The sequence below is a fragment of the Dromiciops gliroides genome, chromosome 5 (genome assembly GCF_019393635.1).
Source record: "Dromiciops gliroides isolate mDroGli1 chromosome 5, mDroGli1.pri, whole genome shotgun sequence".
Classification (NCBI taxonomy): Eukaryota; Metazoa; Chordata; class Mammalia; order Microbiotheria; family Microbiotheriidae; genus Dromiciops; species Dromiciops gliroides.
The window spans coordinates 27,383,161-27,399,693 of NC_057865.1; the positions used below are offsets into that span (position 1 = coordinate 27,383,161).

Below are 16,533 nucleotides of genomic sequence, written 5' to 3' on the forward strand. Positions count from 1 at the left end.
ACACACACACACACACATATAACATTTCCTCTTTTTGAAGCCTTCATGCAACATGACTTGGAGCTGGAAATAAGAGCAGGTTCAAGATGCCAAATTTATTTTTACCTCAATCAGTGCTAAAGTCATATTTTTATGGAAAATCACTTTAAGCTTTTATCAACCCTAATGGGCATCATCCTTTTCATGGCTCAGAACATACTTTGATAAAAGTGCCTCATCACGGTGGCCCCCAGGGGGCACCAACCTCTCAGTAATGCTTTCTTGGTAGTCATGCTCCAGGGATAACCTTTACTTCCTCCTACTGGATTTACAGATGCCGGAGTCCCATCCAGTATTCCAGGAAGACCTCTGAGGTCCCCTGAGGGGCTCCCTTGTCTGCATTGTGGAACCATACAGTGGTCCAGGCTCAACCCTAAATGATTGTCCTCTCTCTTCTCCCCAACCTACAAGGTGAAAGGCCATGAGGTTCGGTCCATCCCATCACTGGCCCTGCTGCCTTTGCTTAAAATGCTGTTCTGGGTTCTGTGATAAAATGATTTTAGTGAACCAGGAGCTACTTCCGGTTTTGAGAACATGAGGAGGTGAGGAATAGGGAAGAACACCACATAGGATCATATCGATTTTTAGAGTCAGAAGGAAGGGTAGAGGTCATGGACCAGAGTTCTCGAGCTGGAAGGGACCTGAAGAGCCATGTAGTCCCTCATTTTACAAATGAGGAAACTGAGGCCAAAGAAGTTAATTAACTTACCCAAGGCCACCCAGGGAGTTAAGTGACAGAAGAAAGATACGAACCGAGGTCCTAGGGCTCCAAATCCGGGCTTCCCTTCCACTTCCTGCGCCAGGCTCCCTCTCCCACGCACTTGTTTTTGAAAAGCAGATGCTGGTTGGAAGCTAGCTAGTATTCTTTGGTGGGTCATTATTTAGCGAGCTAAGTCGCTCTGGGAGCAAATGGGGGAAAGACATGTGAGGGAAATGTAGGCAATGCAAAAACAAAAGTTATAAACAAAAATTTATTTCTTTTTTAAAAAAAAAGACTGCAAGAGAATCTTTATTCAGGAGATGCTTCGGGTACAGCTCCCCGATTTACAGAAAGTCATATGAATGCAACTTTCATTATGATAGAGCTTTTGGCCCATAAAAGTCAACTCTGAGTATTGAAAAGGCAGGTGAATCCATAGCTTCGATCTCTGTCCAATAAATTACTCTGTTTTACATGGTTCAAAGTTAGGTTTTTATTTGGTTTTAAATTAAAAAAATAAATTTCATTATTAAATAGTGAAATGAATCTAACCAATGTTTACATAGTAGCTTACTTAGGAATATACCACCAGAGGAAAAATTATGGTGTAGGCCACCCAAACTAAAATCATTTTAATGTTAGTTTTTTTGTTTTTTTTTAAAGTCCAACAGTGGCATAATTCAATTAAACTGAAATGCAAAATCTTAAATGTATACAATGGATGTTGGAAGTAAACCACTCAGTCTAATGCAACCCAAAACTACTTTCTGTATCAGTTAGTCATCCCCAATACTATACCACAGTGCTAATGTCATCAGCTTCATCTGCTTTCTTTTGCCTGCTTGGCAGGGATTTCAAGTATTCTAGGTGCCTCCTGGCATCCTCCTGGTTCTGCCGTACATAATATACCACATAGGATATCACCATGGTGAACCAGCCAAACATGGTCACCAGCATGGCATAGTCAGTCGTCTTTTTGGGAAGGTTACAGAGGTCAGCGTCATTGGCAGCATTAAGGAAAGGCCTCCCGGCATGCTCATCTAGCACGGAAGTCTTACAGATGACGTTGTTAGCTGTCTCGTGGTTAGACGCCATGCTCTTCAGAACCTGCTGCAAAGTACAGTCACAGTGCCAGGGATTGTTGGCGATCCTGGCCCTGGCCTTCAGGTTGTTGAAAGCGTTTTTGTGAACACTCTGAATTCGGTTGTCAGATAAGTCCAGCGTCTGCAGGGTCTCAGCCACCCCCTTGAAGGCATGCTCATCTATAAACTCAATGCCATTTTTGGACAAATTGAGAACTCGTAGTTGATGCAAGTCCTTAAAAATCTCATTGGGAATGGATGTTATCTGATTAGAGTCTAAATAAAGGAGGACTGTTTCGGGAGGAAGATCCCTGGGGATCTCCTTGAGGTTCGCATTGCTACAGGTGACATTTAAACCTCCAGAGGAAGAACAAAGACAGCCTTTGGGACACATACTGGCTGAATGAAAGCACAGTATCATGAGGACAAAACTTTGTAGGAGGAGACACATGGAGAGGGAACGAGTTAACCACAGGTCTACCAAATGCATGCTGGGACGTCAGCATAATCACAAGCCCATTCCTCATTTACCCCGATAAAGGTGGCAAAGGGTCCAGCCCAAGTCAAAAGAATACCTCCTTGCTTTTCCCAGTGGGTCAATAGGCTGGAGTTAACATGTGTCTGTCTTCCTTGATCTCCTCCTTCTTACAGAGATACCTGAAGAAAAAAAAAAGAAGGCAAAGGCAATTAGTTTATTTTGGAAGGGAGGATTGTGAAGTATAATCAATATAAAACTAGAAATGACCTCAGAGGTCATGACTTTCCTTCATGGCTTGGCTCAAATGTAAAGCTTTTCCTGACCCCTTTTCCTCAGCTGCTAGGACCTTCTCCCCAAATCACCTTGAATCTGTTTGTTACCTGGTACATATAGGTACATCTTTTTTTTTTTTTTTTTTTTTTTGGTGAGGCAATTGGGGTTAAGTGACTTGCCTAGGGTCACACAGCTAGTAAGTGTTAAGTGTCTGAGGTCGGATTTGAACTCAGGTCCTCCTGAATCCAGGGCCAGTCCTCTATCCACTGCGCCACCTAGCTGCCCCCATATAGGTACATCTTGATGTTGCTGGCTGGATTTTGGGCACCCTAATAAATCATTTATCTTCTTTGTCTTCCCAACCTGTCCCCTTTGTATTCACAACCAGTCCATCCCCACTTGTCTTATATTTTGCTACCCATCACATACTCTGAGATTCAGCCATACTGCTTACATATTGCTCCTCATATGTGATGATCCATCTCCTTAATCTGTATATTGTTCTAACTATGCCCCACATCTCGTCCTCCCTTCATGCTCCCTCCCCACTTCTCTCTGAGGTTACCTTCCATTTATATTGTATATGTCTTTATGCCATTAATAATTTATGAGGTGTCTCCCCGATTCGAATATTAGTTTCTTCAGGACAGAGACCTTGTTCTCCCCAGTATCTAGATCATAGCAGGTACTTAACAAATGCCTGTGGACTGACTGATCCAGCACCTATCAGCACAGTGCCCATTACTTAGTAAATGATTATGACTTGATTGACTGAACCAGCCCACACTACCTCCATTTTACAGATGAAGAAACTGAGGCTGAAAGAGCCTAATGGACTTGTTCAATTTCACATGGGTAGATCCAGAGATGCAGCTGGTTGGCACATCGTTGTTTGACTTAGAGTCTGAAAGATGAGTGTGAATCCTATCCGAGACATTCATGACATGAGTGACCCTAAGTCTTTTTTTTTTTTTTTACCTTTTATAGCTCCATTTATCTCAATGGGAAAACCGGGGTAACAATAGCACCTGCCTCATAGTGGTTCAGTGAGAATCAAATGAGATAATATGCATATAAAGTGGTTTGCAAACATTAAAATGCTATAGAAAGTTTGCCATTAGTATTATCATTAGTAATAATAAATGATGATTAATAATAAATAAACTAGATAATAACAAAATAATAAATAAACTAGATAATGAATAATAAAACAGATAAAATATAATTATAAAAATAAAACAGGTAACTTAGTAAATAAATTATGATGATTAATAATAAGCTAGATAATAACAAATAAATAAATAATAAATAAAATAGGTAACATAATAAATATAATAATAAATAAAATAGATAACTATAGGTGATGGTGATGATGATATTGACACTCTGATTCTAGGGCCAGCACTCTTTCCAATGGAGAATTCTGGGAGGCAGGTTACAATTATAAAATGCTCCAAGGTAGCTGGCATTCTATATGGACTGGAAGGAACATTACACAGGTCATTTTGCTCTGGTCAGACTTCATTACAGTAGGCATTTGTGGTCTCTCCACCATCCTCTCCACATCCTGTGTTTCTCCAAAGTAAAACAACAATGAAATTTAATTATGTTTCCCCTGACACCCTTCCTTCTCACAATAACCAGTGGATATGTCAATACCCTTTAGCCTTGTGTTTCGACAGGGATGAGAACTCATTCTAATATCTTGTGGTTTATGACCACAGACAGGAATACTTTGTAACCATTTAAGGCTATAAAAGAAGAATCTTTACCTGGAGAAAGTTTTTTTTTTAAATGAGTGAATGAATGAATAAGTGAATTAAACAATGAATAAGGAAGTGGATGGTTCCAGCATTAACATTAATATTCACATTAAATTGTTGGTTAATAGGATTTGCTGAAGAAGCCTTTCCCTTGGGCTGCTAGCTCTGTAATAGGATATTTTTAAGGGTTTTAACAGTATGCTCTATTCCAAAGAATCCCCTCTCTTCTAAATCATGTATGTGTCTTCCTCCCTAGCCAGATCTTCAGATATGAGAGATCCAAAAGCCTTTTCAATTCTTTCAGTAATAGGAATTATGTAACATGAATACTAAGAACCACTGGCCTATCAAACTTCAAAGGCAGGAGAATTTTGTATTTTCCTATTTAAAAAAAAAGCAGTAAATTTCTAATCATGGCAGATCCATCCGTTTCTACCTATGCATCCGGAAGGCAGTTCAAGCTGGGTGAAATATATTTATGTAGAAATGACAGACAGGGTGGATCACTGGACAAAGGAAGCCCTCTAAGAACCCACAGAATATGAGGAACTTTGCAGAACCCTTGCTGCTGGTAGTGTTCATATGGGTGGTGAGGGTAGTGTTCATGTGCAGGTTGTGCTCTTGTGAGGCGGGTTCCTGCCAGATGTGCTTAGCAGCAGGTCACAACTGCTATCAGGGTTCTTTAGCTTCATTTGGTGACAATTCAGGGAATGGTCAAGTAATTCACAATGATGTCATGGAATTCTTCTAAAAATGTGTTTAATATAAATATAATATAAAAAATAAAAGTGTTTAGTATGTCACTCACTTTTTTTTTTAAGGGGAAAGAGTACAGTTTGGAAAAATAAAATGAACAAAGGTAGTGTTGGAATTTCTAAACAGCTGGGAATCCTCAGTGTATAATGTCAAGAATGGATCATAGAATTGTAGATTTAAAACCAGCAGGGACCTTAGAGTTCTTTGAATTCAACCCATTTTAGAGGTCAGGAAATTTAGGCAATGATTTCTGAACATATCAATTAGTAGACCACATTTATGGAGTGCTTTGTAATGTACAGGGAGCTTTACAAATATTGTCTCATTTAAGCCTCACCATAACCTGGTAAAGTGGGTACTATTTTTATTCCCATTTTATAGAAGATAAAAATGAAAAAAAAAAGAGTAAGTCACTGAGTGACTTACCCAGGGTCACACAGCTGGAAGATTTATGGGATCAGATTTGAACTCATCTTCCTGAATCCAAAGTACAGTGCCTTAGCCACTATACCATGCTCCCCTTCTGTATTGACATTCCCTTGCCCCTACTTCTTTTTTGATCAGACCTCTGATTTTATTGGTATGAAAACTCCCTTTACCAACATAAATCTCTAGCTACTCTTCACTGAGTGGTTAAGCAACTCTTCCAGGGTCATGGAATCAATATATTTTGGAGGTAGCCCATGAACCCAGGTCTCTGGCCTCCTGGGTTCATTCTCTGTCTGCTATTCACAGCCTCTGAAGTTTTCTGATGAAAGGACTCATTCCTCAGCTTTCCATGCTTTAGGTGTCTTAGAAAGCACGACTCCTTCAGCCTTCTCAAGTTCCCTAGTTAAGGTCAGAGTCAACAGGATGCAATGATTCCCTAAGTCTGAGTCCCTCTGCCATTTCCAGTATTAGTTGTGTGACCCTAGAAGAATCCCTGGCCCATTTCTGAACAAAAATGGGAAGTGACAAACACCTGCTCTGTAAACTCATACAGTTGTTGCAAGGATTCAAGTTGTTAATGGAATGAAGGCATGAGTGGCTATTGTACTCCACTTTATCCATCTGGAAACGTGGGCTGACATTATAGGGTCCATCATTGTTCTATCAAGTTGTAACCCTCTCCAAGTACACTTCAGCATAGTATACATGCTTAGAGTCCTGAACCTGGAATTAGGAAGATTCAGGTTCAAATCCTACCTCTGACACTTATAAGCAGTGTGACCTTGGATAAGTCACTTAACTTATGTAAGCTTCAGTTTTGTCATCTGTGAAAAGGGATAAAGAGGCAACATGGTACAGTGGATAGAAGGCTGGTCTTGAAGTCAAGAAGAAATAGGCGAGGTGCAAGCCCCACTTCTTATCTTCATATTCTCACACTTAATAGCTTTGTGACCCTGGATAAGTCACCTAACTTCCCTGCTTTCATTTTTCTCTTCTATAAAATGGGAATAAAAAATAGTACCCACCTTACCAGGCTATGGTGAGGCTCAAATGAGACAGTATTTATAAAGCACCCTGTAAATTACAAAGCACTCCATAAATGTGGGCTACTAATAAATATGTTCATCTCTTTGTACTCCTTACAATATTATGTAGATGTCCCTATGACAGCACTGTCTTGTGAAATCAGAAGAACAGGGTTCAATGCCCACCTCTAATATTGTTTGTGTTATTATAAAACAATATTAACTGGTCCTCCGTTTCGTCATCTGTAAAATACATGATTGGATTAAATGACCTCTATAGTTGCTTCCAGCTCCAGGCCTACCATTTTATGTCCCTTTAATTTCCTAAAATATTTTGCTTTCTTTCCATTTTGAGTTGACAACTGTCCAGAAAATACAGTTGTTTTGTTTTTGTTTTGCGGGGTTTTTTTTGTTTTTTTTGGTGAGGCAATTGGGGTTAAGTGACTTGCCTAGGGTCACACAGCTAGTAAGTGTAAAGTGTCTAAGGCCGGATTTGAACTCAGGTCCTCCTGAATCCAGGGCTAGTGCTCTATCCACTGTGCCACCTAGCTGCCCTCAGAAAATACAGTTGAACTAAAACTCTCTGGTAATAGGGGGTTGGAAAGCATTAATGGCAGGAAGAGGAAGACAGTGTTAGACCAAAGTTGCTGCTGTTTGTCCTTCATTTTTGAAGAGGACCATAACATCAGGAGGTATGATGTCATGACTTGTACTGAATTGTATTTAAGTGAGGGAGGGCTGTGCAAGGTTGCCCTCTCCTTCAGAGCCATCTGGGTCCAGTGGCAAAATATATATATCCATCTGGGTCCAGTGGCAAGATATATATATATATCAGAACAATTGGAGATGGCCCTGGATGTCTAAGGCAATTGAGTTCAAGTGACTTGCCCAGGGTCACACAGCTACTAAGTGTCTGAGGTCAAATTTTAATTCAGGTGCTCCCAACTTCAAGGCCAATGCTTTAAGCACTCCGCCATATAGCTGCCCCTTGACCTAAGTAACTTGAGGGTTCCCCCTACCAAAAACAAACAACCAAACAAATTTAGCAGGGAATCAGCCAATGGATAACAGGGATTTTGAAAGGGCCCTGTGACAGGGCTCACCCACTCTATGTTTGCACACTTAATAGAGATGGCTTAACTTAGGATCCTAGATTCAGATCCAGAAGGAATTCGGAAATCATCAACTCCATCCACCTCCTGATACCAAAGCCCATAGTATTTAAATGTTTTGTCTAGAGTTGTACAGGTAGTCATTGATAAATCCAAGATTTGAAACTAGGTCCTTTAATTGTAAATGTGCTATGTTTTTTCTATCACCCCACCTCACAGGACTGTTGTGAGGACCAAATGAGACAACATATATAAATTATTTTACAGACCTTAAAAGCACCACAGAAATGCTTATTGTTGTTGTTATTGAATGAAAGGCAACTCACACATATAGAGCACTTTACACTTTATATAAGGCTTTGTATAGAGCCACACCTGTGAGGTAAATGCATTATTTTTCCATTTTACAGAAGCAAGTGAGGTTCAAGAAAGGTCAATGACTCACCCCAGGTTTCACATCTACTGAAAGGGCAGATGCAGGCCAGGAAGCCACGTCTTCTGACTTCAAGAACAAGCCTCTTTCTGCTCTTCCCTGCCATTTCAGAAGTCTCATGGCCAAATCACACTCCACCTTTTATGTACTCCTAACTCAGCTCATCTTATCCAGGTGTCAACTTAAAGAGGGTCTATCAGAAATCAGGTCGAGGGAGGCTCATGGCTAGGTTTCCAAAGGGAAAGGGATCACACTGCCACAGCAACTCCTGAGGCAGGGAGAGCAACTGGGATGGCACTGAGCATCATCCCCAATTTAAAGATTATGGGCTTGAGATTCAGATTCAAGGATTTGCCCCTGGTCATAGAACTCATAAGTGCAAAAGATACCATTTGAGCAAAGGCTTCTGACTCCAACACCCAGGTCCTTGAGGGGAAGAAATAGCATAGAGGAAAGGGGGAAAAGGGGGACAGGGATGCAGATAAATAGGTATAGAGAGGAGATTATGTAGAAACTTATCTAGGAAGATGTTTACTACCTACTTTTTTCATCACTTATCTACTAAGAATTTTCCTCCTCTTTTCTTGTCTTCTCTTGTCTTTTCTACTCTTCTCTTCTCTCATCTCCTTCCCTCCCCTCCATTCTCCTCCCTTCCCTCTTCCCATTTCTTCCCTTCTCTTCATTTCTCTTCTCTTCATTTCTCTTCTCTTCTCTTCTCTTCTCTTCTCTTCTCTTCTCTTCTCTTCTCTTCTCTTCTCCTTTTGCTTCTCTTCTCTTTCCTTCTCTTTTCCCATGTCTTCTCATCTCTTCTCACTTCCCCTCTCATCTCCTCTCCCCTCCTCTTATTTCTTCTCTTTTCTTTCTCCTCCTCTCCCTCTCCTTTCCACTGCCCCCCATCTCTCCTATCTTTCTCCTCTACATCCCCTTTCCTTTTCTCCCAGTTCCTTTCCACTCCCTTTCCTTTTTTCCCCTTTATTCTCTTCTCCTTATCCTTTTCCTTAAATGAATTTACTTAATTTCTTTTTTGCAGGGCAATGAGGGTTAAGTGACTTGTCCAGGGTCACACAGCTAGTAAGTGTCAAGCTTCTGAGTCCAGATTTGAACTCAGGTCCTCCTGAATCCAGGGTTGCTGCTTTATCCACTGTGCCACCTAACTGCCCCCTAAATGAATTTACTTTAAATTATGTGTTATCAACCTGTAATTCCAAGGGACATGTGGATAGTTTTCAGAGGGTCTTTGAACTTGGATTAAAAAACAACAACATTTAATCTTCATTCACTCCTAGCTGAAATTTGCATTCCCTTCAATTATTTAAAAGCATAATGCTGAGAAGTGTTCCATAGGCTTCCTCAGACTGACTGTCAAAAGGGGTCCAGGACAACCAGAAATCGTCCAGAATCCCTGCCTGGTTTTTAAAGCAACGCCATATTGGAAATGCTGAATTTGAAAAAAATAGAAATCAATCACCCCTCCCAATAATTCATTTTCTCATCTAGTCAGGGCCATGGGGGTGGGGTAGAGAAGGAGTACTAATGACCTCGGTATGATTCATGGCAAGGAAGCAAGTTCATTGCTACCAACATTAGGTCTCTAACCTGAGTCACAATCGCAACTAGAAAGGCAGCAGTCAGTGGGGAAGGGAGGCACGAGGGGACTTCTCTAGTGCTCTGCTCTCCTGCCTTGAGCTGGCTTACTTGGTCTGAGGCTACCTTAACCCAGGGAACTGCAGCCATTGATTGCTCTTGACCTGTGATTCACCCCTGGTCTCATCACACCAACCCCAGGAGGGCAGTGCTCAGGATTTGGTAACCTGGCTAGCCCTGTGCCATCTTCAAGGACCAACACACACTAGAATTTTAATTGTTTGTGGGCTAGTTACTCAACAGAGCACAGAACTGTGCTAAAGGCTCACCTCCTTCACAGCTGACTGATGCTCTGAGTCACAGATAGGAGGATTTGATATGGATAAAGCATTTTAAACAGTCACCGTTCCCAGAAAACAATTAGGGTTGGCATTGTCAAGTTGAAGACTGAGGATGACTCCAGCAAATCACCCTGTTGGCAGAGCTGAGACTCCCTGCCTACTCCCCCATGGTGGTTCTCTCTGGGGGAGTCACCTACTTCTGCTGGCATTGATGCTATTAAAAGGGGCAATAGAGAAGTTCACATGAGGAAGTCATCCTTTCCTTAAAAGGAATGGAGAGAGAGGCAGTGTGGTATATTGGCACAGAAACCACCCCCAAACCCTCAGAGTCAGGGAGACCTGGGTTTGAGTCCCAACTGACACATACTGGCTTCAAGAGGACAAGCCAAGCAGCTAAAACTCTCTGAGTCTCAGCGAAGCAGCAGGGTGCAATGGAAAAAGCATCGATTTGGAGTTGAATCTCCTCCTCTGGGCCTACTCCAAATCTGTAAAATGAGGAGTTAGGAGTAGATAGCCATCCAATTAGAAATGTATATTCCTCTCCCTTCCCAGTAAGGTCAAAGGAGATAATGAATATAAAGTTCCAGGGAAACTTTAAGTAAATACAACATGAATGGGATAAGTTTTAATTAATTGGTTAAGATCAGTCAGAGCTAGTACTCCCAAAGCACTCCAGGAATGCTGAGTCACCTCTATGCATCCAGGAGGCACTTCTGGAAAATGTCAGTAGGGGTAAATACTAGTAATAACATCTTTGCCCAGATACCAATTTTGCTTGGAAATGTACAAATTGCTTCCCTTCCAGAGACAGCTTGGGCTGGCACAAAGCGGGTGGAACAGCCATTTGGCTTTCCACAGAGATGATTTTCAAGCATGCTAAACATCTTCCCCCCCACCCCCCAACAACATCAAAATAAATTGGCTGGAGGAGGAGTATCCTTTGTGGTATTATTTCCCCCTGTATTTTATTTTAACAATTTTTTTACTAATGTCTTTCTAAAAATACTAGATATCTCCAGATTTATTCTCTGCCCCCTCGTCATCTCTTTGAGTCTTCCTTTGTAACAAATAAAAGTCAACTAATAAAATGTGTGCAACATTTTGTATGCCCCATATTTCAGAATTTCATGAAGTTCTTTTGCAATGAAGGTAAAAATGTACAAGTATGGTCTTGTCTATTCTATATGGAAAATCAAGAGTCATGGGGCAGCTCCTTACTTGCTATCATTGACTGCTGGCCCAGGGCAGCAAGAAAACTCCTGTGACCATAGTGAAGACTATGGACTTAGGCTTTAGCTAAGAGTCTTCTGACAACTGTCATCCTCTACAGGGTTAGATTCAGAAGGGCTCCTTATGTCTATGGCCATGCCACCCTGAACGTGCCTGATCTCATCAGAAGGATAGCTCCAGGGTGGGGGTCCCTAAAGGCATTATAATTGTGACATGTTAGGCTTGGACTTGGAAGGAACCTTAGGAACCAATTAGTCCATCTTCTTCATTTTACAGACAAGGAAACAGAGGCCCAGAGAGTTGTAGTAAAATGAAAAAAAAAAAGCACACAAAGTCACATGTAAGTGGCAGAACTGATTAGACTCCAGATCTTCCTGACTTCAAAACCAGCCATCTTTTCAATGAGATAAAGGAAGATCAGATTTTAGAGATGAATGGAACTTTTGTATTCCCCTCCCTCTCCAGACGAATTAGATAAATTGCACAGAGGACAGAGCACTAGGTCTGCAGTCAGGAAGACCTGAATTCAAATCCAGCCTCAGACATTTATTATATATATGATCCAGGGCAAGTCAATTTAACTCTTGCCTACCTCAGTTTCCTCATCTGTAAAATGAGAATAACAATGCAGGTACCTCTCAGGATGATGTGAGGATAAAATGAGATAAATTTTGTAAAATCTTTTACATACCTCCCAGCATTATATAAATATTAACTATTAGCCGGTTAGGCAAGAGATCCAGAAAAAAAGTAGCATGTTCAAAGTTACACAGGAATGAGCAATGAATGGTTGTTTTTTAAATTCTCTTTTCTAAAGATACAGGATGGATAAATATAGAGGGGAAATGACTAGAAATGTTACCAAACTCTAAGAAGAAGAGATTAATGTGAGCTGAAAACATAATGAACTGGGTTGTTAATCATTGAAAAAATGAGATTAGCCATAGCAAAGCCGAGTGGCTGTACTTTGGTGAATCCAACTTTAAAAAAAAAGAAAGGAAAGAAAAGAAAAAAAAACATGGAATGCTGAAGAAGAACCTGGAAACCTACTGAGCCATCTATCAACTGCTCTTCATTTGCTGAGAGAGCTCCCCTCCCTCCCACTTGTTCCTTTGAAATAAGCTTTGCATGCTAGTTTGGGAATTCTAGTCAGTGCCTTGATGAGAGAAAGACAAAAACACAGAAGGAGGAAGGAAGATGGAGAGAGAGACAGAGAGAGACACACAAAGGGAGAGAGAGAAAGAGGCAGAAAGTCAGAGAAATAGACAGAGACATAGAGATAGAGATAGACAGAGACAGAGAGACAGAGACAGACAAAAGGTACATGAAACAGGAAGATCAACTAAACAGGAGATAAAAATACATCTACAGAATTAGGCCCCTTATTTTGCAGATTAGGAAACTGAGGCACAGAGTTGTCAGTTATCTAAGGTCACAGAGGAAAAAACAGAATTTGAACCCAGATCCTCTGAATTCACATCCTGTACTCAATCGATAAGCATTCATGAAGCTCCTTCCATGTTAGGCACTGTGCTAAGGTCTGAGAATTTAAGAAGCAAGCAGCCCTTGGCCCCATGAAGCTAACATTCCATGAGAGGAGCTAACAAGTAGATGTAAAATAATGTACTCTCTTCCCCACTCCACACTACTTCTCCCAGAGGAGGAAAGTATCCCATGCTCTCTGTTTCCAGATGTGACTGTTTTGTGAAGTATCTGCTTGGTCTACATGCATCATATATTTCACATCTCAATTCGGATAGATGAATGAATATGCATACTTTAGAAGTAGGTTGGTTTAATTTAGCTTAATGCTCTCTTTCTCTAGGGGGTAGGGAAAATCTAAACTCCTAAAAAATGACTTTAACTGGGCAGTAGGCTGGCTGACTTTCTGTTTGTTTTACCAGACAATCTAGAAGTCTTCTGAATGTTCATAATTATACACACATTTAGGAGAGGAAAGAAAGAATGGAATAACAACATTTCTAGGTGATGTGATACAATGGAAATAGAGTCAATGCACCTAGGTTCAGATCTTACATCTGAGTTAGCACCTGTGTGACCTTGGCTAAGTCCCTTTATCTCTCTAGGCCTCAGCTTCATTGACTGAAAAATGAAGGGGTTGGACAGGGTGTTCTGGTGAGTTCCCTTTCAATTCTAGCTCCAAGGTCCTCTCAGGGTAATCTGGGACTAAAGCTTGGTTTGTCTCCTAAAGTGGCATAGTGGATAGAGTTCTGGGCCTGGAGACAGGAAGACACCTTCCTGATTTCAAATCTGGCCTCAGACAGATACTTACTAGCTGTGTGACCCTGGGCAAGCCCTTTAACCTGTTTGCTTTAGTTTCTTCATCTGTAAAATGATCTGGAAAAGGAAGTGGCAAACCAATCCAGTATTTTTGCCAATAAAACCCCAAATGGGGTCATGAAGAGTCAGACCTGAGTGAAAAAACAACTAAATAACAAGTGATCAAACACAGGAATCCACTCAGGTAAGACTCATTTATGGTAAAAGGAGTGATTGTTTATTCAATAATCCTCATCATTCACCCATAATTCCTCATAATTCACCCCTTCAATCCTCCCAAGCCAAGACAGCCAACAGATGGCAGGCCATTCAAGGCAATAACCATACTTATGCCGACCATGTTAGTAGGAAGAACCAGAATGACCATGAGAGAGAGACAGCTGAGCCCATGGGCATATGGCACACAGTAGGCATTTAACAAACATTTGCTGAATTGTGAGGAATGCAATGAGAAATGTGAGAAGAGCAAAATAAGAGAAACCAATAAAACTTTGTTGTTAAAATCAATACATATATCAAAAACGGAAAGAGAAGAAGAAACAAAGATAGGAAATTCAGTAAGTATGGCCCAGAGGAAAGATATTTTTTCTTGCATCTGAGTCTATGGGTTTGAATCCTAGCTTTGCTATTTACTGTCTGAGTGACTTTTGACATGTCACTCAATTGCTATCAGCCTCAGTTTGCTCCTCTGTAATATGAGGAGTGATACTGAACTTGTTCAGCTCTAAAGCTATGATTCTAGAAACGAAGTGCCTCTTCAAGGCAGAAAGTCGAGGGATCCATAATTGAAAACTCAGAGGGACATTGGCACTCACATCATCAATCCCTGCCCCATTTTACAGATGAGGGAACCAAAACTCATAAAGATGAAATGACTCATTGCAGGTCACACGGACAAAGCTTCATTCTTCATCAGGCACATTCAGAACAATGCTTAGGACCAATAAAAAACAGAAGACCTATACAAAGATTTGGATCCTTTTTTTTTCTTTTTTTTTTTTTGGTTAATAATATATACCTCAAATAGATTTGTACATTCCAATGTATATATACATTATAAATATTTACAATGTAAATGTACATATATTTATACAACAACTGGGATATATTTATAGATGAATATCTCAAGGATAGGCACAGTGTTCACATAAAGAGGCAAAGAGAGTCATGCCAACATCCATCTTCCCTTCATAAAATCAAAAATATTACCACCAAAGATCAACTTTTTGATATTTTTTATTGTGAAATGAGGCACAGCTTGCAAACTGCATCTGTCAAAGGGCCTTTATGCAATGAGAGTCATGTGGGCTTATGGGAGCTTTAATCCAGCCCTGAAGAGATCATATGGAATAGTAGAAAGTGCCAGAGCTGGAAGAAGAAGACCTGCATTCATTTTCCCGTTCTGCTACTTAAAAAACTACTGTGTGACCTTGAAGAGCCCATTTCCTTTTCTTAGTGCTCAGTTCCCTCATCTGCAGAGTGATGGCATTGCTCCCAGACCACTTTCATCTCTTTCTCTCTTCTGATCAAACAACAGTACAACCTACACTCAAACTCAGGTCCTCAGAATCTAAATCCATCACAATGCTGGTTGTCTTCCATAAATTGAAAACAAAATATTTTTTCAAAAGAAGTTGATAAGGGGCAGCTAGGTGGCGCAGTGGATAGAGCACTGGGCCTGGAGTCAGGAGGACCTGAGTTCAAATCTGACCTCAGACACTTGACACTTACTAGCTGCGTGACCCTGGGCAAGTCACTTAAACCCAATTGCCTCACTAAAAAAAAAAAAAAAAAAGTTGATAGTATGAAGCTGGGGAGGGGGGAGGGGACCATATTTTCCACTCGTCCATATGTAAACTATCTAAAGAGTCAGTTGAATTATGGAGGCCTCTGCTCTTTCCTCTCCCATTTTGGCAGGGGAGAAGATAAAGTGATAAAAATTCATTGTTAAAAGAGCTTTACTATATGCTCCAGTAAAAATAATGCTGGTGATAATGACAACAATAATAAAGTGCCTTTCCAATAGCATTTTAGCAGTATTGGACAGATAGCCATCACTGCCCTCCACTGTTTTCCTTTGGGATGGGTGGGACATGGGTTTAATTCCCATAACATCAGCAAACCTTATTAAATTATATTTTTACCTCTTTACATGAAATAATTCAGAAAGGCCACATAGCACCACGAATACTGAACAGTCCTTAGAGTCAGGAAGACCTGGGTTCAAGATTACCATAGACAAGTCACTTCACCACTAAAGGAAGGAAACTGACATTTGTAAAGCACCTACTATGTGGTGAGCATTTACTAAGTGCTTTTCAAATTTTAGTTCATTTAACTCAGTGCCCCAGGAAGCTCTCTAAGACAGAGTTATAGAGAAGTTTCAGATCTTCATTGGGAATTTCCTCACTGAGAGTTCTGTACACTGTAAAAATCACAAAAAAGTTAAAAAAATTAAAGAAAAGATAATTTTTTCCCTATTTTGAAGTTTATTGGCTGAAAGAAGTTGTTAAGACAATTCCATGATTTAGAAGGACTGAATGAGGTGGGAATCTGCTACCTATAGTTCTGACAGTGAGCAAGAATTGTTCTCCCCTAATGCCCTCAAATCATTGGATGACATTTTAAAAATTCCTCCTACCCTATTCTTCCTAGAAAAAAAACAAACAAAAATTACTCCTTTTCCTGCCAAGTCAGCATTCCTGTTTGGCCCTTCACTCCCCAAAGAATGATAACCAGTTCTTTGCTAATGTTTATATTTACTATTTAGCAGGTTACGAGTTAATTGTGGGACTTCCCAGGAATCTATCTACCTCCCGTTGCTCTGTTTTCTTTTTCAACTCTATTATTATTTCCAAGCAGGTGCTTGTGGCCTTTTTCAAAACCTGTCACATAAACTGTGAAAAGACAGAGCAGTTCAAAGAGCCTCAGATTTGGAAGCAAGGACCTGAGTTCAGATCCTGAACCTTCATTTACCCCCTGGGCAA

The 16,533-nt window shown here is 40.5% G+C and overlaps 1 protein-coding gene across 4 annotated transcripts in view; it reads right to left on the reverse strand.

The window, feature by feature from the left end:
- Positions 1-1,040: 1,040 nt before the first annotated feature.
- LRRC3B (leucine rich repeat containing 3B) overlaps positions 1,041-16,533 on the reverse strand; it is a 108,324-nt gene continuing 92,831 nt past the window's right edge. For 3 of the 4 annotated variants that reach the window (XM_043967773.1, XM_043967775.1, XM_043967774.1), the window contains exon 2: positions 1,041-2,478. In XM_043967773.1, coding sequence (XP_043823708.1) covers positions 1,532-2,311 — 780 coding nt within the window. In that variant the 5' untranslated portion in view covers positions 2,312-2,478 and the 3' untranslated portion in view covers positions 1,041-1,531. Of the gene's footprint in view, positions 2,479-8,102; positions 8,132-16,533 lie in introns of those variants that run through there. The other variant, XM_043967776.1, reaches the window with a different exon arrangement.